Source organism: Pithys albifrons, chromosome 19 (genome assembly GCF_047495875.1).
Source record: "Pithys albifrons albifrons isolate INPA30051 chromosome 19, PitAlb_v1, whole genome shotgun sequence".
NCBI lineage: Eukaryota > Metazoa > Chordata > Aves > Passeriformes > Thamnophilidae > Pithys > Pithys albifrons.
Window position 1 is genome coordinate 10,635,443 of NC_092476.1, and position 22,058 is coordinate 10,657,500.

General features: G+C 51.8%; 1 protein-coding gene across 1 annotated transcript in view; it reads right to left on the bottom strand.

Annotated features, from left to right (window-relative positions):
• STX8 (syntaxin 8) overlaps window positions 1-22,058 on the bottom strand; it is a 141,983-nt gene that overhangs the window by 27,156 nt on the left and 92,769 nt on the right. Inside the window, exon 7 of the mRNA XM_071573848.1 lies at window positions 19,673-19,774. Within this exon, the coding sequence (XP_071429949.1) occupies window positions 19,673-19,774 (102 nt within the window). The remainder of the gene's footprint in view (window positions 1-19,672; window positions 19,775-22,058) is intronic.

The window sequence follows — 22,058 nt, forward strand, 5'->3', positions numbered from 1 at the left end:
AGGAAATACAGAATTTGCAAGAAGAAATCCAGTCATCTCATCTCAGGAAATTGGGAATGTTCCTGTATATGGCACTGTGTTGCCTCTCAAAGCCTGTTGTAAAATACTCAGTATGAATCACTTGGCACTCCTTCCACAAGTCCAGGTTGCTCCAAGGCCCATCCAGCCTGGCTTTGAACACCTCCAGGGATGGGCAATCCCAGAGCCAATACACATCTGGGCACCAGCTACCTACAGGACAATCCTGAGATCAGCTCAGTTGGTTACAACTTGGCTGTAACAATGCCAAGGTCATGGGTTCAATCCCCCATGTGGGCCATTGACTTAAGAGTTGGACTTGATGATCCTTGTGGGTCCTTCCAACTCAGGACAGTCTGTGTGTGATTCTGACACTGTTTGTCCTTTCCTGGTGGAACTTCTGACCCTCCCTCAGGACTGACGAAGGATCCTGCACAGACAAAACCCTTCCTACCCCAGGAATTACTTCTGTTTCCCTGCACAGGCAGTGCAGGAGGGTGGGTGGCTCAGGGGCTCCAAGCACACTGTCTGAGGCAGGAGGCAGCACAAGGGTGACCTGTGGCAGTGCCAGCTCCCACTCAATGTGCTTTGGCAACAGGGCACAAAATCCGTGTCCGTGGCGTGTCCCTCTTCATGGGGGGCTGGAGCTTCACATGTAACAGGCCCTCTTGGGACAAATCCTGCATGTTTCTTAATTAAGCCAAGTGAAAGCTGCCCAGAACCACCCCACTCACCCCCCAGGAGCGCTCCAGGCTGGACATCAAACACCGGCGGGCACTGCCCGGCAGGCACAGCCTCAATGGCACTTGGAGCTTTCCCTGTGAATGGGGAATGCTGAGCCTTCAGCCTCTTCAGCCTCCTCTCATCTTCCCTCTGAGTTTGGACGTGTCTCTGGGATATGGAGGAGGAAACAAAGGGGCTGTTTGTGTGTCAGGAGCCCTCGGAGGGGCTGTGTTTCAGTCCACCCTTCTCCAAAGCAGGGCAGTGTCTGGAGAGCTCTTCAGCAGTTTTGGTCTCATTAACATTTCCATGAGGGATCAAAGAATATATTAAAAAATATCTAAGTACAATTCCTGCTATGGAACGAGAATATATAAAACCCCTGCTCAGGCGCCTTTCCCTGATCCCTGGCACTATTATCAGAGAATTGTCTCTTCATGAAACCAGCTTCATTCCCACCAAACTCCGCGGCAGCCTCAGCAGAGCAGTCCCACCAAGCCCTCACTCCCCTGGACTTTTTTCCATCGTCAGGGCCGAGTTGCTCCACGTTCCTGCCAGGCACAAGCCGATGATTCCCTGGCAGTAGGTCACCAGGAGCAGGAGTTGCTTTAATGCTGTCCCTTTGAGCAGCTGCTGGGGTGGGCTGGGAGGTGCTGTGGCCACGGAGCTGGCAGGAATACTAAAGACTCACCGAGGCATCGTGGCCGTGGGGGGATGGACGGGGATTTTCTCCTTGGGGCAGCCAAATCAGTGAGATTTACGTGTTCAAAATGAGCCATTTTTCTTCCTCCTCCTTGAATATGTGCATGCCCAAACGCTGCCAGTGTGAGCTGCCACACAGCTGGCACTGAGGGGACGGTGCCCACCGCCCCGGCCCCGCCGCCACGATTCCTGCCCTGCTCATTAGGGATGCCCAGCAACACCCTCAGACAAAGCCACGGCAAACAAAGTGTGGGGAGAAGGGGGAAGGGGAGAGAAGGGGATTTCTTGAAAAGAAAGGAGTGCTGAGGAATTCTTCATTCACTGATCTGTAGAATACATTAATATCCCAAGTGTTGGCACAGCCTCCCATGCTCGGGGGACCAACAATGACTCCGAGTCTGGGATCTTCAAATAAACCACCCCTGCTGTCATGGCCACCAGGAAAGAGAATAACAGCAATATTAGCTGACCTTCATTTTGTTGTTTCTCCAGACCTGACTGCTGGACCTCTGTTTGCCTGTTACTAGGATTTCTTGGCTGAAAAATGTGAGCATTTCCTAGACCATACAAGAGGCAGTTTATTAGGTAAATAAACCAGGCCTTAAGCAGCCAGTGCTGCTTGATAATGAGGAGGGAAGGAAAAGGGGCAGACCTCCCTGCACCACCTAAAATAACCCCAACCAGGGCTCTCTAACTACCACCCAACACACATTTTTTCAACAGACAGTTAATGAACAAGAGAAGGTCATCCCAGCCGAGCCAACTTGTGCACACACCAAAATTTACTGAGAAAACCATAGGCCATAAAACTCCCAGCAGGCACTGTCTGCATCCTATAAAACTGTCCCTCTATGGAAGCAGAGAGAAGTTTAAAAGAAGTGTATTCTTTCAGATTCCTGACAAAAGGAAGCCTCAAGGGGAAGATGTTTACAGAGGAGTCCTGCAAGGAGGGATGGGAAGCAGAGCTGGGGACACTCTGCACCAGTCCCTGCTTTCCTGAGCTCCAGCAGCCACAGTGATAAACATAATTAATTATCAGGCAGACAAGGACCCAAGGGTGAGGTACAAGCCTGCAGCACCTACCACAAAAGGCTACTGCAAATCAGAGGCAAGTTTTCCAATATTTCCCAATGCATCTCACAGATAAATGTAATAACCAGACAGATTCAGAAAGCATGGCTTGGAAAACGAAGTTTCCACTGAAATGAAGTTAGTGGTACTATTTTCCTTGCCAAAAAAGCAATGTTCTGGTGCATTTTTTTCAATACTTGGAAGACAAGTATTATACAGGAGCTACTGTGTTGCAATCCATCTGGAGACCTGGTACAAGACAATCATAACACAGCCAGTGCCCGAGTCACAACCTCAGACCTGCAGCTCCTCTGCAAAGCCCAGCACTCACCAGGATTTCACACCACAGCCCCTGATCATCCTGCAGCAGGAACAAATCCCTGCCCTCCTCCCACCCCAAGGTGAGAAACGATTCCTGAAGCAGACAGGCTGCACATCCAAACAGCAAACCCCTCTCTGCTGCTGCAGATCTGTGCCACCAGCGTCCAGCTGGGACTGCCAACAAGTGTGGTGCCCAGTGACACTCTGCTGGTGCCATGGAGGTGGGGAGGGCACTGCCAACAGCAGCTCCAGTGCTGCCACAACAGCACCAGTGGGAGCCCTGAGGGTCACCTCAGTGTGACACCCAGCAGTGGGACACTGAGCAAAGGATGCAAAGCCTCCCTGCAGAGCCAAGGCAGAGGGGCAGCCCAGGGTACAGCCACTCCAAAGGCACTTTCCCAGGGCTGCACTCACACCCCCAGCCATGGCAGAGCAAGGCCAAAGTCAGGGGCTGTAATCTGCAAACTACCTATTTTAAAATACAGAGTTAAAACTAGTGCTGCTTTATCAAGGTCATGATTTAAAATCCCATTTTTTGTGAGTTTGAAGAAGCTGTGACTGCACATTCCACCAAAATCACAGAATCACAGAATCGTAGAATGGATTGGGTTGGAAAAGACCTCCGAGACCATCAAGTCCAACCCTTGGGCCAACTCCAGTCCCTTTACCAGATCATGGCACTCAGTGCCACGGCCAAGCTCAGCTGAAAAACCTCCAGGGATGGGGAATCCACCCCCTCTCTGGGCAGCCCATTCCAATGCCTGAGCACTCTCTCTGCAAAGAAGTTTTTTCTCATCTCCAACTTCAATTTCCCCTGGCAGAGCTTGAGCCCATCGTGCCCCCTTGTCCTATTGCTGAGTGCCTGGGAGAAGAGACCAACCCCCACCTGGCCAGAACTTCCCTTCAGGCAGTTCCAGACAGTGCTGAGGTCACCTCTGAGCCTCCTCTTCTCCAGGCTAAACACCCCCAGCTCCCTCAGCCTCTCCCCACAGCACTTGTGCTCCAGTCCCTTCTCCAGCCTCGTTGCTCTTCTCTGGCCCTGCTCCAACACCTCAATATCCTTTCTGAACTGAGGGGCCCAGAACTGAGGCCCCTTCCAGAGGTAGCAACACACCCTCAGACCTGCTCGTGGCAGCAAGTCCAACCCAACTCATCATTGCCAGACATGGAACTGCCCTTGTTGTAGCTGTACAGTCTTTTAGGAGCTTCAGTTAAGCAGCTTTTCCCCTGGACTCCAAACAGAAGGTCAGGGGACTGTGGGTGCTCCTTCACAAGCTGATCCTGTGGGCTGATCGATGAAACTCCATCAGCTCCACAGAGCACCCCAGGGACAAGAGTGTGAGTTCCCACTCAGGGCAGGCAGCAGGACAGTCAGTGCCCACCAGGGAACACCCTGTGAGAAACAGCCCCCACACACCAGCCCAGACCTGGCTCCTTGCTGGGACTCCTGAAAATCACAGAATGGTTTGGGTTGGGAGGGACCATAAAGCTCATCTCATTCCACTCCCTGCCATGGGCAGGGACACCTCCCACCAGCTCAGGGTGCTCCAAGCCCTGTCCAACATGGCCTTGCACACTCCCAGGGATGGGGCAGCCACAGCTTCTCTGGGCACCTGTGCCAGGGCCTGCCCACCTTCCCAGGGAAGGATTCCTTCCTAATCGCTCATCTAAATCTACCCTCCTTCCACTTAAAGCCATTCCCCCTTGTCCAGTCACTCCATCCCTTGTCCCGAGTCCCTCTCCAGCTCTCCTGGAGCCCCTTTAGGCACTGGAAGGGGCTTTCAGGTCTCCCCAGAGCCTTCTCTTCTCCAGGATGAACAATTCCAGCTCTCCCACCCTTCCCTCCCAGCAGAGCTGCTCCATCCTCTGACCATCCTGGTGTCTCCTCTGGCCTCTCTCCAGCAGCTCCATGTCCTTCCTGTGCTGCCCCCAGGGCTGGGGCAGCTCTGCAGGGGGGTCTCACCTGAGGGGCAGAGGGGCAGAACCCTCCCTGTCCTGCTGCCCACACTGTGGGACCAGCCCAGGGCACGGGGGGCTCTGGGATCCAGCACACACAGCCAGGGCAGGAGGAGCTTCTTGACAACCTGTGAGTCCTTCACACCAGGGCTGCTCCCAGTCCACTCCCACCCAGCCTGTTCTGTGCTTGAGATCACTCCAACCCACGTGCAGGACCTCCTGAGGTTCACAGGGACCCAGCAGTCCCCCACCCAAGCCCTGCACAGCCCACAGTGCTCCCAGCACTGCCCTGGAACACGGACACTCTCCGGCCACGGCTGCTCCTGCAGGCACAGCCCTCTGGCCTGGCTGAACACCCAGCCCCCTGGGGCTCTCCCAAAGCAAAGCCACCAATCCCAGACGTGCCCCATGGTTTAATCAACACTCTGCTGGAAGTTTAACTCCTGCATTTGAATGCCACGAGACAAAGGCTGCATGAAGACATTTGATTTTCACCTTAAGAAAATACATTTTCTGAAACACCAGAAGGGATTGAGTCCATCCTCAGCAAATTTGCTGATGACACCAAGCTGGGAGGGAGTGTCGACCTGCTGGAGGGCAGGAGGGCTCTGCAGAGGGATCTGGATAGACTGGAGAGATGGGCTAATTCCAATGGGATGAAGTTCAACAAGACCAAGTGCGGGTCCTGCCCTTTGGCCACAACAACCCCCTGCAGCGCTCCAGGCTGGGCACAGAGTGGCTGGAGAGCAGCCAGGCAGAGGGACCTGGGGGGACTGAGGGACAGGAAGCTCAACAGGAGCCACCAGTGTGCCCAGGTGGCCAAGAAGGCCAATGGGATCCTGGCCTGGATCCAAACTAGCGTGGCCAGCAGGCCCAGGGCAGTGACCCTTCCCCTGGACTCTGCCTTGGGGAGGCCACACCTTGAGTGTTGTGTTCAGTTCTGGGCCCCTCAGTTGAGGCAAGAGATTGAGGGGCTGGAGCGGGGCCAGAGAAGAGCAACGAGGCTGGAGAAGGGACTGGAGCACAAGTGCTGTGGGGAGAGGCTGAGGGAGCTGGGGGTGTTCAGCCTGGAGAAGAGGAGGCTCAGAGGTGACCTCAGCACTGTCTGGAACTCCCTGAAGGGAAGTCCTGGCCAGGTGGGGGTTGGTCTCTTCTCCCAGGCACTCAGCAATAGGACAAGGGGGCACGATGGGCTCAAGCTCTGCCAGGGGAAATTGAAGTTGGAGATGAGAAAAAAATTCTTTGCAGAGAGAGTGCTCAGGGATTGGAATGGGCTGCCCAGAGAGGGGGTGGATTCCCCATCCCTGGAGGTTTTTCAACTGAGCTTGGCCGTGACACTGAGTGCCATGATCTGGTAAAGGGACTGGAGTTGGCCCAAGGGTTGCACTTGATGATCTGGGAGGTCTTTTCCAACCCAATCCATTCTATGATTCTGTGATTCTATCACAACCCCCACCCTAAACCTGACAAGCCCCACCATGAGGGCAGGGCTTCCTGCTGCTCTTGCTCTGTGCCTGAGGACAGTTCTCCTCCAGCCAGTCAGCACAATGGCAGCAATCCTACTGTATTTTTGCAGAACACTGAATATTTGAGATCACAGCCCCTGTTGATTTATATCCCTGGGCTCTGGTGGGATCAGCATCTTCCATGCACCTCACAGAGCCCTGAAGAGACACCATAACCACTTGTGCCCAGCAGACTCATTTCTCCACTGACCACATCCTCATGTATTGTTGTGTCCCCTGGAGCGCCCCAGGCCTGGGAAGCAGAATTCCAGATGCTGGACCCTCGCTCTGCCCTGGCACTGTGTGCCCAGCACAGAATTCCAGGTGCTGGACCCTCACTGTGCCCTGGCACTGTGTGCCCAGCACAGAATTCCAGATGCTGGACCCTCACTGTGCCCTGGCACTGTGTGCCCAGCACAGAATTCCAGATGCTGGACCCTCACTGTGCCCTGGCACTGTGTGCCCAGCACAGAATTCCAGGTGCTGGACCCTCACTGTGCCCTGGCACTGTGTGCCCAGCACAGAATTCCAGGTGCTGGACCCTCGCTGTGCCCTGGCACTGTGTGCCCAGCACAAAATTCCAGGTGCTGGACCCTCGCTGTGCCCTGGCACTGTGTGCCCAGCACAGAATTCCAGGTGCTGGACCCTCATTGTGCTCTTTACTGTGTGCTCAGGACAGAATTCCAGGTGCTGGACCCTCACTGTGCCCTGGCACTGTGTGCCCAGCACAGAATTCCAGATGCTGGACCCTCACTGTGCCCATCACTGTGTGCCCAGCACAGAATTCCAGATGCTGGACCCTCACTGTGCCCATCACTGTGTGCCCAGGACAGAATTCCAGGTGCTGGACCCTCACTGTGCCCTGGCACTGTGTGCCCAGCACAGAATTCCAGGTGCTGGACCCTCATTGTGCCCTGGCACTGTGTGCTCAGAACAGAATTCCAGATGCTGGACCCTCACTGTGCCCATCACTGTGTGCCCAGGACAGAATTCCAGATGCTGGACCCTCGCTCTGCCCTGGCACTGTGCACTGTGTGCCCAGCACAGAATTCCAGATGCTGGACCCTCATTGTGCCCTGGCACTGTGTGCCCAGCACAGAATTCCAGATGCTGGACCCTCACTGTGCCCATCACTGTGTGCCCAGCACAGAATTCCAAATGCTGGACCCTCACTGTGCCCATCACTGTGTGCCCAGCACAGAATTCCAAATGCTGGACCCTCACTGTGCCCATCACTGTGTGCCCAGCACAGAATTCCAGATGCTGGACCCTCATTGTGCCCTGGCACTGTGTGCCCAGCACAGAATTCCAGGTGCTGGACCCTCGCTCTGCCCTGGCACTGTGTGCCCAGCACAGAATTCCAGGTGCTGGACCCTCGCTCTGCCCTGGCACTGTGTGCCCAGCACAGAATTCCAGGTGCTGGACCCTCACTCTGCCCTGGCACTGTGTGCCCAGGACACCTCAGGGCTGGGGTGGGTTTAGGGGAACATCACCAAGGGAGGCTGCAAATGGCTCGACATTTGGGAACCAAAGATTAAGGCAGAATTTCAGAGTCACAAGAAATACACTACAAACATTTAACCCAGATAATTCCCCCCCTAATTTAGATTTAATGTGGCACAAAATTCCCAAGCCCCACCACCGTTGCATTTCAGCTCCAGATCAGGCAGAGCAATTATTTTGTCATTGAGCATATTAGGAAAGAAAAGGCAGAAGGAGGCAAGTTTGAGCCTCTTTGGTAATGTACAAATTAACACATTTCATCACCGTTTTCAGAAATATAAATTAATGATTTAATTCTGCAACATGTTTCCTTGGAAACCAAGCTGTAAGGAGTCGCCCTTGGATATTTCACACAATTCCTTTTTTTTTTTAAGACTGAAATACAACTAATTGCTTGGCCTTTCGGAGTGATGGACAGCTTGGGGGAGCAGAGTGCCCAGGGGCTGATTCTACCACCAGATCTGTACAATCCTGCTCTGTGGGTTGACTACAGCTGCTCTAAATCTCCTGATAGGTATGAACAAGCACTGATGAAGTTCAGCCTGTTTGAACAGCTGCATATGCAAATGTAATTAAGAAGATGTCTATTGCCTTTTGCTCTCCCCCTTCCCCCTCTCCCCTTCCCAGGCTCCTGATGGGATGTGATGCCACTTCACAGCTCCAGGCTTCAATCTCTGCCTGATTTACATCTCACAGCCAAGTCCCAGAAATGCCACTCTTGGGGTGTTCTTAAAATCAGGGCTCAGCTGCTGATTATTTGCCATCTCAATGCCCACTTGAGAAGCACCCCCTTGGCAGTGTATCCCAAGCAAAGGAGCTTCTCCCCACCCTGTCTCAAACGTTTGTGACCTCCCCTCTCCCTGTGTCTGTGCAGCCCCCAGTGAACCCTTTCACTGCTGCCTCTGTCTGCAGTCGCTGTCCAGGGAGAAGTTCTGGGGGTCAGCACAGCCAGAGAAAGGGGAATGGATGGCACAGGGACAGAAGGCTGGCACAGGTGCACTGGGTCTTGCCCTCGGGGCACACCAACCCCTGCAGCTCCAGCCTGGGGCAGAGCACCTGGAAGGCTGACAGTGGACACGAGCCCAGGTGGGCCCAGGTGGGCAAGAGGGCAATGGCCCCTGGGCTGTGCCAGCCCTGGTGTGGCAGCAGGACCAGGGCTGGGACTGTCCCTGTGCTGGCACTGCTGAGGCACCTCCAGCCCTGGGGCAGTTCTGGGACTCTCAGACAAGAGACACTGAGGGGCTGGAGAGTGTCCAGGGCAGGGAATGGAGCTGGGAAGGGGCTGGAGCAGCAGGAGGGGATGAGGGAGCTGGGGGGGCTCAGCCTGGAGAAAAGGAGGCTCAGGGGGCACCTTCTGGCTCTGCAATCCCTGCCAGGAGGGGGGAGCCGGGACAGGGGGTCGGACTCTGCTCCAGGGCACAGGGACAGGAGCAGAGGGCACAGCCTCAGGCTGGGCCAGGGCAGGGGCAGGGGGCACAGCAGCAGGAATTTCTCCATGGAAAGGGTGGTCAGGGATTGGAAGGGCCTGCCCAGGGCAGTGGTGGAGTCACTGTCCCTGGAAGTGTTCCAAAAACATGTGGATGTGGCACTTGAGGACATGGTTTAGTGGTGACCATGGTGGTGGTGCTGGGTTGGTGGCTGGACTTGGAGATCTTGGAGATCTTTTCCAACCTTAGTGATTCTGTGATTCCCTGATTGTAAGAGATCATTGGCTGAATCCACCAAGCCAGGGCCTGGGAGGATGGAACAGGCTGTGGGTGACTCTGGAGGGTCTCACTGCCACAGGATGAACTGCCATTAAATCAAACGAGCTGGTTAATGAAGGCAGGACTGATGAGAGAGCTCCAGCCTTCCCCTTCCAACTGGACACTATCTGGGTGTGTATCCCACAATGAGGTGGATGGAGCACCCACAGAACTGCCCCACAGAAGGGAGAAGTGCTGTGAGCAACCCCAGGCCTGCCCAATAACCTGAGCAGGAGGAAGGTTTCAGAGCAAACGAAGAAAGATTAATTAGAACATGAAACGAAATGGTAAACAGGGGGAAAACACTGGGACTGCACCGAGGGGAAATCAGATCAAACAGAGTTAATCAGGTTAGCTGGGAAGATAATGAATTTCTGAGACAAAGGAAGTGTGATAGATCCCATCCACAAAGGCTTCAGCCAAGCACGTGATCCAGCACCACGTGGGAAATTCTGGGAGGAAAAAGATGGGGATTAGCAGAAGTGTCAGGCCAGGAAAGTGGTGAAAGGTGAAGGGGCGTTGAAAGAAGGACCAGAATGGATGGAGGTCACTGGCAGAGCTCCTCCAGGAACGGGCAGCAGGCTGATCTTATTAAATGTTTTTATTAATGACCTTGGCACAAAAAGTAAGTGTGCTGATGAAATCTGCTGATGACACAAAGTTGGAAAGCAGCACCAGCACACAGGAAAGCTGGGACAGAATGTAGAGAAAAAATGGGTAACTGGGAAGATGAATGGAGGAAGGTTGGAATTCAATGGGATGAAAGAGGAAGTCGTGCACTGGGGATACACAATAGTTTTTGCTGTGAGTTGGAAAGAAAAATAACTTGGGTGGAAAATGTTCAAGAGTGAGAAAGGGCCAAGCAAACAGCTCAAAACAAAACTGACTGAGGCACCAACATATTGGAATTGAAGTATTTCCAACAGCCAGAGAAGTGCTGGAGCTGGTGGGCAAGACACAGCGAGGAGGCTCCGGGGATGCTGCAGTTGGTTCTTGTGGTTAAACATCAAAGAATTCAAATAGGAATAAGGGTGAAAAAAACTTATGAGAAAACAGCTCAATTGAGAAGAATGAAATGTAAAGACACTTGTTCAGCCCTGCAAAACAAAAGCTGGGAGGGCACACTGGGTGATCTCTTGGACACCCACATTTGAGGGGAAAAAATAAACGAGGGGCAAGAACTATTCAAGACACCAGAACAAGGGCTGCACGTGGGCAACATGAAGTATCCCTGACAAGTCCAGGCTGGAAATAACTTTATGACCATTTCAGCCTTCCAATAGGAGTAATGGGGGGGAAAAAACAAGCTTGTTCTCAGAAATTTGTCTTGAAGGGATGCTCTGACCCAGAAGGCTCTTCTTGTCCTTTCCTGCCCAGCACACACTGAGCTGACACCACCAGGACATGCTGCGCTTCCCACCTGAAGGAGATTCATAAAGCAACCCCAAACCAGCTTTTTTTACAAAAAGCCCATTTTATGACTGCCTGAGTCCATCCTCTTTCATCACCTGAACCCATTTCAACACTCACCATGAGCAATTTTAAGGCCAATACTTAAGCAGTGAATGTAGTGCATGTGAGGAGGAGGAGGAGGAGGAGGAGGAGGAGGAGGAGGAGGAGGAGGAGGAGGAGGAGGAAGAGGAGGAGAAGGAGGAGGAGGAGGAGGAGGACGAGGAGGACGAGGAGGACGAGGGGGAGGACGAGGAGGACGAGGAGGAGGACGAGGAGGAGGACGAGGAGGAGGACGAGGAGGAGGAGGAGGAGGAGGAGGAGGAGGACGAGGAGGACCAGGAGGACGAGGAGGAGGACGAGGAGGAGGAGGAGGACGAGGAGGAGGAGGAGGACGAGGAGGAGGACGAGGAGGAGGACGAGGAGGAGGACGAGGAGGAGGACGAGGAGGAGGACGAGGAGGACGAGGAGGAGGAGGAGGAGGATGAGGAGGATGAGGAGGAGGACGAGGAGGAGGAGGAGGAGGAGGAGGAGGAGGAGGAGGTGGTCTGGAGGGTACAAGGGCACTGGAGGAATGAGGACCAGGCTGTGGACACAGGCCAGCAGCAAAGACATCATCCCAGCACTGACTGAGCTCGTTCCAGTGTATTTGCTTTGGGATGCTCCCTCACACCATCAGTCACCCCTTGAGCTCCTCACCTGCTCCCTGGGGGCTCTGAGGTAACAAAGCCAAGGAAAAGTGTTGCATATTATGGAATAGCAAGATGGCAAGACAACAAAAAAACCAGAAGTCTCAGATGAGCAACATGCTGGAATTACTTGACCAGTTCATTTCAAAGTTGTTCTATTAACATAATTAATGAAGCCACATTGCCCACTATGTCCCTAAGCTGATCTGCTTTGAGGTTTGCCTGGTGTCTAACGAGGCTTGAGCTCATCTTCCAGCTCAGACTTGAGCAGCCCTCCCACCCCAAAGAGGCCCTGAATTGGGTCTCTCTAAAGAGGATCATGCCCAAGTAAGCTTGCAGGAACTCCTCATCTTTGCAGCCTCTCCCTCCAGCTCATTCCAGCCTCCATCAGCCAGAGGGGGCAGAGGTCAGTGGGGCAAGGAGGAATGAAGGGCAGGGCTGTCCCATCAGGTGCTCCCAAACCCGGCTCAGCTCTGCCAGACCTGCCCTTCCCAAGCACAGCCTCCCTGTGCTCTCATGGGGGAGGCAAACGAGGTGTGTGAGGGGCAGGAAACACTTGGGGGAGCTCAGATGGGAACAGCAGCTCTGTGGGGGGATGGATGAGGCAGCACGAGCCGTGGGAAGCCAAACCCTGCAGTGAGATCCTGGTGCTCCCTGGCAGGCTGGCAGCAAGCAAGGGCTGCTGGAAAAGGGAACAGGAGACTGAAAATCCCAAATGGAGCTCCATGGCCGCCCCTTGGCCACCTCCCCAGGCTGCTCTGCCATGGGGAATTGGCACATTTAGATTCATGTTAGATAGAAGGAAGATTTTTTTTTTACCATAGGGGTGGGCAGGCCCTGGCACAGATTGCCCAGAGAGGCTGTGGCTGCCCCATTCCTCAAGGGCAGGTTGGATGGGCTTGGAATAACCTGGTCTAGTGGCAGGAGGTTGGACCAGATGGCCCTTAAAGCTCCCTCCCAACTCAAACCACTCTGTCATTCTCTGATTGAAGACACCAGTGATCACACCAGAGATGAACCCAGTTTAACCAAGAGATTCATCATCTTCTGTTAAAGTTTCTTTTCAACTTTTCTTGCAGGGGTAACAAGTCAGAACAAACTTTTCAACGTGTAACTGCTTGAAGTGGAAGGAACTGGAGGAAGGAAAAATTATAATAAAAAAAAATCAGGAAAATATATAACTTGCCAGGCCAAGAAAACTTATCCCAGCAAAGGCTGGACAGGTGACTCAGCCAGTGCAGTTGTCAGGGCAGCACTGGGGAGGAATATCAGTGTAACTTCTCCAAGAGTCAGATTGCAGGAAAGGCTGATTTAATGGCAACTGCACCAGCTTCTCCTCTCCACCAAGACAAAAACAAATGCATGGGGACTTGCTCATCTAAACACACAGGATACGTCAGAGGAACAAACCTGAGCAACTGCCATCCATAATTCATAACACAAATTAAATCCATGGCAAAAATAACCAAAACTTAGAACAGAGAGATCACAGAATCTGGCAGAAAAAGGCCCCAGGCTGAATGAATCATTATTTTCTAGAGGAAACCTTATATAATCCAAGCTACTCTGTTTTAAAACAAATCAAACCTTCCAAAACCTCCAATTAATAGATTTGGCAAAACTCTGTCTTCAATTCAGGTGTTTTGGTTATTTGGTAAGATTTAAAAAAGCCCCACCTGGTACAGATTAACTTCATAGTAGTTCCACCCTGCATTTGGCAGCCCCAAAACTCTGTCTTCAATTCAGGTGTTTTGGTTATTTGGTAAGATTTAAAAAACCCCCACGTGGTACAGATTAACTTCATAGTAGTTCCACCCTGCATTTGGCAGCCCCAAAACTCTGTCTTGAATTCAGGTGTTTTGGTTATTTGGTAAGATTAAAAAACCCCCCACCTGGTACAGATTAACTTCATAGTAGTTCCACCCTGCATTTGGCAGCCCCAAAGCCCCCCAGAGGAAGGCAGGGGGGGATAAGAGCCTGTACCTGGGGCTGGGGGAGGTGATTAGATTGCATTGCCATCTTGTGGAACAGCAGAAAAGCAAAGAGGAAACCCCTGCTCAGCCACCACTCTGCACTGGGGTGTCTGTCCTTCCACTGGACACACGGCCTGGCCCAGCAGGGCATCTGCTCTGGTGCTTCTCATTCTGCCTGTTCATCTGGAAGCTCAGAGGGATGCACAGGGAGGGCTGCACAGACATGGTGTGCTCCCCCCATGCTGCTGGGAAGGGATGGACACGTCTGCCAGGAAGAAGAGGGTGCTTTGGGTTTGCTTCGTTTCTCTGTGACAAGGGCGTAATTTTCTGTATTGTCTTCCCAGGGAACAAAACCAGCTTCTCCTCATCATGGGAGAGTCACCATGAGAGAGTGACTTTGGCAGGACCAGGAGCAGAACCACACCAATGCCCAGGTCCCCTCCCCACCTCATGGTCTAGTTCAGCAGGACCTGAAGAACATTTCAGACTCCACACAGGGCACAGCCTGATTGCAGCCACCTCTGCATTCAGCACATGTGCCAACCTGTGTCCTGGGTCACTGAAAGACCTGTCTCATTCAGACACAAACCCTTGGGCCAACTCCAGTCCCTTTACCAGATCATGGCACTCAGTGCCACAGCCAAGCTCAGCTGAAAAACCTTCAGGGATGGGGAATCCACCACCTCTCTGGGCAGCCCATTCCAATCCCTGAGCACTCTCTCTGGAAAACCCACCACAAAATTCAAGGATGAGGGGAAAGTTTCCCAAAAGCACCAACCACTTGTTGCCAGCCAGGCTGGGAGCAAGGAAGAGTTCACTGCACTGGTTCTTGTGTCCAAGGAATGACTGGACGTGGCACTTGATGCTCTGGGCTGCTTGATAAGGTGGTGACTGGTCAAAGGTTGGACTTCACAACCTTGGAGGTCTCTCCCAACCTATAAACACTATAACCTGCCCCAAGGGGCCAGGGGTGGGGGTTTTAAATTGGTGTAACCCACTATTTGAGTTGGATGTTACAGGAACCACCTGAACCACCAGGGGAGAAGCCCCAGCAGAGGCAGTTGCAGTGGAGCAGGACCTGACCTGAGTTGGCTTTAATGTCCAGTAACTCCACACAACACAGCACCTCTCCTGTCCTGAGTGCCCACCAGAACAGATGGAGCCCAAAGTCATGGGCCAAATGAACTCAAGGGACATTTTCTGGACTTTCATGGGTGTTTTACAGACATTTCCTGGGGGTGGCCCATAGACCAAGGGAAAGGTGAAAGGCCAGGAGGGAGGTGGTGGTGAGTAATGAGGATGTTCTGGATAGTGATGTATAGAATCACAGAATCATAGAATCAGTTGGGTTGGAAAAGACCTCTGAGATCATCAAGTCCAAACCTTGGTCCAACTCCAGTCCCTTTTACCAGATCATGGCACTCAGTGCCACGGCCAAGCTCAGCTGAAAAACCTCCAGGGATGGGGAATCCACCCCCTCTCTGGGCAGCCCATTCCAATGCCTGAGCACTCTCTCTGCAAAGAAGTTTTTTCTCATCTCCAATTTCCCCTGGTAGAGCTTGAGCCCATCGTGCCCCCTTGTCCTATTGCTGAGTGCCTGGGAGAAGAGACCAACCCCCACCTGGCCAGAACTTCCCTTCAGGCACTTCCAGACAGTGCTGAGGTCACCTCTGAGCCTCCTCTTCTCCAGGCTGAACACCCCCAGCTCCCTCAGCCTCTCCCCACAGCACTTGTGCTCCAGTCCCTTCTCCAGCCTCGTTGCTCTTCTCTGGCCCCGCTCCAGCCCCTCAATCTCTTGCCTCAACTGAGGGGCCCAGAACTGAGTAAACAGTGGACTCAGGGGTGGAGAGTGTGAGGTTTGGCTGGGGTAGAGATAATTTTCTTTCCAGTATCTGTGATGGGGTTGTGGTTGGATCTGTGCTGGCAGAGCACAGAGAGCAGAGGGATGTTCTCCTGATGGCTGAGCAGGGCGTATACAGCACTGAGATCCTTTCTGCTCCTCATTCCACCCCACTGCTGACCAGGCTGGGGGTGCTCAAGGAGCTGGGAGGGGACACAACCAGGACAGCTGACCCCAGCTGACATAAGGGATATTCCAGACCACATGGCATCATGTTGAGGAACAAAACTGGGTGGAGGAGGTTGTTGTGGGGGGGCCTCACTGCTCAGGGACTGTTGGAGCATCATTCATCCATCAGCATCATTGGTGGTGAGCAATGGTTCACACCTGCATCCCTTGTTCTGCTTGGGCTTTATTTCTTTGTTATTTTCATTTTTGTTACAATTAGTCAATATTCTTCTTCTTCTTCTTTCTTCTTCTTCTTCTTCTTTCTTCTTCTTCTTCTTCTTTCTTCTTCTTCTTCTTCCTCTTTGTTCTTCTTCTTTCTTCTTCTTCTTTCTTCTTCTTCTTCTTCTTTCTTCTTCTTCTTCTTCCTCTTTGTTCTTCTTCTTCTTCTTCTTCTTTGTTCTTCTTCTTCTTCCTCTTTGTTCTTCTTCTTTGTTCTTCTTTCTTCTTCTTCTTCTTCTTTGTTCTTCTTCTTCTTCCTCTTTGTTCTTCTTCTTTCTTCTTCTTCTTCTTCTTTCTTCTTCTTCTTCTTCTTCTTTGTTGTTCTTCTTCTTCTTTGTTCTTCTTCTTTGTTCCTCTTTGTTCTTCTTCTTTGTTCTTCTTTCTTCTTCTTCTTCTTCTTTCTTCTTCTTCCTCTTTGTTCTTCTTCTTTGTTCTTCTTCTTTCTTCTTCTTCTTCCTCTTTCTTCTTCTTCTTCTTCTTCTTCTTCTTCTTCTTCTTCTTCTTCTTCTTCTTCTTCTTCTTCTTCTTCTTCTTCTTCTTCTTCTTCTTCTTCTTCCTTTCTTCTTCTTCCTTTCTTCTTCTTCCTTTCTTCTTCTTCCTTTCTTCTTCTTCCTTTCTTCTTCTTCTTCTTCTGTTCCAGTTATTAAACTGTTCTTATCTGAAGCCACAAGTTTTCTCACTTTTGTGTGAGTCCAACCCAGTCCCTCCAGTCCTCCCCCACCCCACTGGGGGACAGTCAGTGGGTGGCTCTGTGGGGCTGAGCTGCTCTCTGGGGTTAAGCCACGACACCCCCCCAGCATCTCAACCTTGATTATATTTTCCCTTCTTTGCTTGTTTTCAAACTCAGTTCTTAAGAGGACATTCTGAGGGTTCAAGTTCCTCATTTAAAAATTCCTGAGAACTGGTTAACGAGTGTTGCTCTGCACAAACCCCTGAAGGTGCCCACACTGGAACAGAGGGGACAAACCAACCAATGTGTGTGTGCCCACATTCCTGGAGCAAAGCTGGCAGAGGCAGCCTAATGGCATTAATGATTTGTGTGAACATTTTGGTGAAAGCTGAGTGCAAATTTCTGAAATCTCAGAAACTTCTATGTGCCCCCAGCCCTCCTAATGCCCAGCACACACCGAGGAGGAGGAAACAATGCCAAGCAGTGTGCAAACATCTGCCCGAGGATGACTGATGATTGTCAACAATAATTTCATAAATGCAGCAGGCTTGAGTATATCCCACGGTTATTCTTGAGCTGCAATCCCTGGGAATTCCCAGTGCCACCCAGGCAGAGGTGCCCCGAGCGGGATGGCATTCCCTGGGCACAGCGAGGGCTGGGACTGTCGACAGCTCTTGAGCCAGCAAGAGAAATGGCACTGAAAAGAAGCTGCAAATGAACCAACACACCCAAAACAACCTGAGGGTTTCTGCCAGGCCTGAGGATGGGCAGAGGCTGCTCCCAGCAGTGCCACCACACCTGGAGGTACCAGTGCCAGGCACACGACACCGACACAGCACAGGACACTGAACAGCCTCCTGAGCCCCACACGGTGTTTGCATGAGAGAGAGGGATGTTGAAATATTGATTAAAGTGGGATTTCATCAGCAAGACTTTGATTTTATGCTGGTGCTGGCTGCTAACAAAGACACACCCATTAATGCATGACAGTCCTGCTTGTAAAACTGATTCTTCTGCTCTTCCTGCCAGTGTGATCTGCCTGTACCCACAGCCTGTGGCTGCAGCAAAGTAAGAGGACATTATGATTTCAAAAAATGAGGGGAAAATCCAGAAACAGGCACATGCTGGAATAATGTGGAGACTGGGACCAGCAAGGAGGAAGGCTGAGCACTTCACCCCAGCTTAAATCCAAAGGATAACAGCAAATCCAAAGAGTTACTGAAGGTTTTATCAATTTAAATGAAATGTTGGAGGGGGTAAAAAAGCACTCTAAAAGAGTTACCCAGCAGGTGCCAGTCTTCCTGCTGCCTGTCTTTTTTCAAGGAATAATCAGACGTTTTTCTCATCTTAATACACCAGTTCACTTCCAGCACCAGGGATAAGGGTGGAAAAGGGATGGGGAAAATGCCATTAGAGCCTGTGTCTTCCAGCAGTGCTGTTCCAAACCCCGTGCCTGGGCAGAATGAAGCAGCTCTCTGAGGCATGGGGGGGTTTACATATGCCCAAATTGTTATGCAAACACAGGAAGGCCTATTGGAGCAGAGGGAACAGGCACCAGAGGCAGCACTTCTCACCATCCCCTGCAGAAAAATGTTTTCCAATGTGGAAAGGGTGAGAGAGGTCACCCCCAAGGAATCCAGGCCAGGATCCTCCCAGCTTTTGCCTCTCCCACCCTGCTCCTCCTCCTCCCAAATTCCCCAGGCAGCCAGAACAGGCCTCCTGAGTTAAAGAGACAAGCTCATCATCCAGCAACATGTCTGGGGTGCACTTGCATGAGGAACATAAACAAGGGGGGAGAAGCCCCTCCTGGGTGAAATGGGACTCTGTGCCTGCCCTGCACAGTCACGTCCCTGCATTCGTGCAGAAAACAAAACCACAGGAATTAAGGGAGACTCCAAAGGCACACAGGGGTACTCAGCATCATTCACATGCACTTAATTTTAAATTAAATCCATCTTGCATCAACATTAAAGACCTACAATAAAAGAGTCAGTCATGAACTCTGCAGTCATGCCTTTAATTCCATCTGTAGCTGGTTCGAGAAGAATGGGAGACAAATGCCTCTGACAAGGCAACTTTAACCTCCAGAAGAAGCCACAGGTTTTCATCAGCCTGTATCAACCAAGCTTTCAAACAGCTATCACTGATGGAGAACCAAATAAATCCCTGAAATACAGTCAGGGCTTGAGAGATGCCTCTGCCAGGCCAACCTCAGGAGCTTCTGCTGCCAGATCCTCCCTCTACAGAGTAAAATCTCAAACAGGTACGTGACCAAGTCAGCTCTTGACTTTCTCTTTGCTGAACTGCATAAGCCAAATTTCAGCAACTTCTGAGTGTAAGTCAAATTTCTGCAGAGCATTTTGAGCCTTCTAGCACGGCAAAAATGAACCACAGAGAGCAGAACCAGACATGCTGCTTCCAGAAGTGAACTGCCACCACCCACCATGGACTTCAATCCTCCATCCATCACCCTCTCAACACAGAGACATTTTCTGCCATCACACGCAGCATCTCCCCCTGGTCACTGCCATCAGCCCCAGCTCTGCATCCCACAGAGGAAAACCTGCCTTCACTCACCTGAGACTATAACCTGCCTTGGGCTCTATGGAAAGGGACACCAGTTCAGCCTGAGCAGCTTCAGGAGAGCCCAGGCAGGATTTCATGCCTGGCAGGCTCTGAGTGCTTGGTTAGGAACACATTCCTGCAGGACACCACCAGGAACGCCCCTGGGCTTCGCTCCCCGCTGTGACCAGTTTGTGAGAGCTGGTAGCAAGTTTTTGTAAACCTAATTAACATGCACCGCTCTAATTGCAGGCAATTTCCAATCAGAACGTTGTGCAAGGCTGGAGTCAAATGGCTTAAGGAAATTAACTGCCCCAACAAGCAGCAAGCACAGAGAGCCAAACCTGCACATCAGCAGAAGGCTGGAGAGGTGGGATTTCTGGCTTTAAAAGAAGCTGTCCTGGGGGGAATGCACTGCACACCAATTAGTTAATCAATTAATCATCAATTAATTAATAACTGCCTTGCTATTATCTGGTTTGAGGTGAAGCCATTTCTTACCACAGGACGTTGATTTCTTGTCCACCATCTTCACGTGCCGCGTCTGGTTGCGCATCCGATCGTCCGTGTTTTCCACCAGGGTAGTGAGGTCATCGATGATCTCTGGGGAGAGAGAGGCAGGAGCATCAATCTGGGAGCCCCACAGCAGCCCTGCTCCACCAGGACACTCCTGCTGGAGGCTCCTGCATGGAAACCAGCTGCATCCCTGTGTCCTCAGGTGTGACAGAGCAGTGCTGTGCACAGAAAGGTCCAAATCCTGGGAAATGCTACACCAGAGGCTCCAGATTCAGTGCATTCCCCCACTGCAAGGGCAGAGGGGAAAGTACAGCCTGGAAGAGAATCACAGAATCATAGAATGGATTGGGTTGGAAAAGACCTCCCAGACCATCAAGTCCAACCCTTGGGCCAACTCCAGTCCCTTTACCAGATCATGGCACTCAGTGCCACGGCCAAGCTCAGCTGAAAAACCTCCAGGGATGGGGAATCCACCCCCTCTCTGGGCAGCCCATTCCAATGCCTGAGCACTCTCTCTGCAAAGAAGTTTTTTCTCATCTCCAACTTCAATTTCCCCTGGCAGAGCTTGAGCCCATCATGCCCCTTTGTCCTATTGCTGAGTGCCTGGGAGAAGAGACCAACCCCCAGCTGGCCAGAACTTCCCTTCAGGCAGTTCCAGACAGTGCTGAGGTCACCTCTGAGCCTCCTCTTCTCCAGGCTGAACACCCCCAGCTCCCTCAGCCTCTCCCCACAGCACTTGTGCTCCAGTCCCTTCTCCAGCCTCGTTGCTCTTCTCAGTTGGGTTGGAAAACACCTCTGAGATCATCAACCCTTGATCCAACCCTACTGTGATCACCAGCCCAGGGCACAGAGTGCCCTGGGCTGGTGATCACAGTGGGGTTGGATCAAGACATGGTGGATTCTGTGTCCCTGGAGGTGTTTCAGAGGACACTCAGTGCCTCATCCAGTCCCTTCTCCAGCCTCGTTGCTCTTCTCTGGCCCCGCTCCAGCCCCTCAATCTCTTGCCTCAACTGAGGGGCCCAGAACTGAACACAACACTCAAGGTGTGGCCTCCCCAAGGCAGAGCAGCACCAGTTCAGGCAGTCAGGGAGGGTAAGCTGATGGCAGCAGAGCCCCACCATGGACAATGATCCCAAAGCACTTGTCAGTGTGAGGGCATTTCTGCACATGGAATCACAGAATCACTAAAGCTGGAAGGGACCTTCAGGATCATCCAGCCCAACCATCAACCCAGCACTGCCACAATCACCCCTAACTATGTCCCCAGGTGCCATTTCCAGATGACTCCTGAACACTTCCAGAGACAATGACTCCACCACCTCCCTGGGCAACTTATTCCAATGTCTGACAACACTTTTCGTGAAATTTTTTTTCTAATACCTCACCTGAAACTTCCGTGGCACAAATTAAGGCTATTTCCTCTTATTCTTTCACTTGAGACACGACAGAAGAGACCAATTCACACCTCACTACACTCTCCTTCCAGGTGTAGAGGGCAAAGAGTCTCCTCTTTTCCAAACTAAACGACCTGAGTTCCCTCAGCTGCTCCTCATAAGACTTGTGGAATGGAACATCTCAACACTGACCACGACATTGTCATTAAACCACACCCAGAATCACCATAAAGGCTTCTGAGAGCCCTCACTCTGGTCCCAACCACACAACCACAGAGGCACAAAGTCCTGCCTTGGTTCTGTTCTGGAGCTGTAGTGATGGTAGTTCTCCTCTGGGAAAAAGAAAGTGAGCAAAGTTTCTTCTACATCTATTTTTAAGAGAAGAGAAAGAAAAACTTCAAGCCAACACACTCTCAAGCTCCTATAACCAATTGCTTTAGTCTTGTCAGGGCAATCAGAGCAGGTACAAGGGTTACACCAAAAGGAGTTGGTCGGTTGGGATTTTTTAACACTGGAAATTAAAAAGCCACAGTCAGGCACTGAATTTCCTTCTCACTGATGCTCTAATTTCCTTGAAACACACACAGCCAGTGCTCCATGCCTGGTGCCTCAGCATGTCATGTTCCAAGGGCTTTCTTTGGGCATGACACACCAGAGGGAGCACAGCAGGCAGACCCTGAGTGCTCTGCAAAGCATCTTGCCCTGGTTACACTTGTAGCCCTTTCCCACTCCTGATCCCTGTCTCAGGAAGTGCAGCCTGCCTTTGATCCGGGACTGGGGACTGTGGCTGTGCCAGCTGGTGGGTGCTGTGCCCTCTGCACCCCAGCAGGTCCTGGTCTGCACCTCTGCTCTCATGAAACTCCTGGGTTCAACTGCCCATAAGCAGCAAAAGCAGAAGATGGAGCACAGAGCATCCAGTCAGCAAAATATACAGGTATTCTGCTCATCTTTATGGATTATAACTCTGGATGGATGCT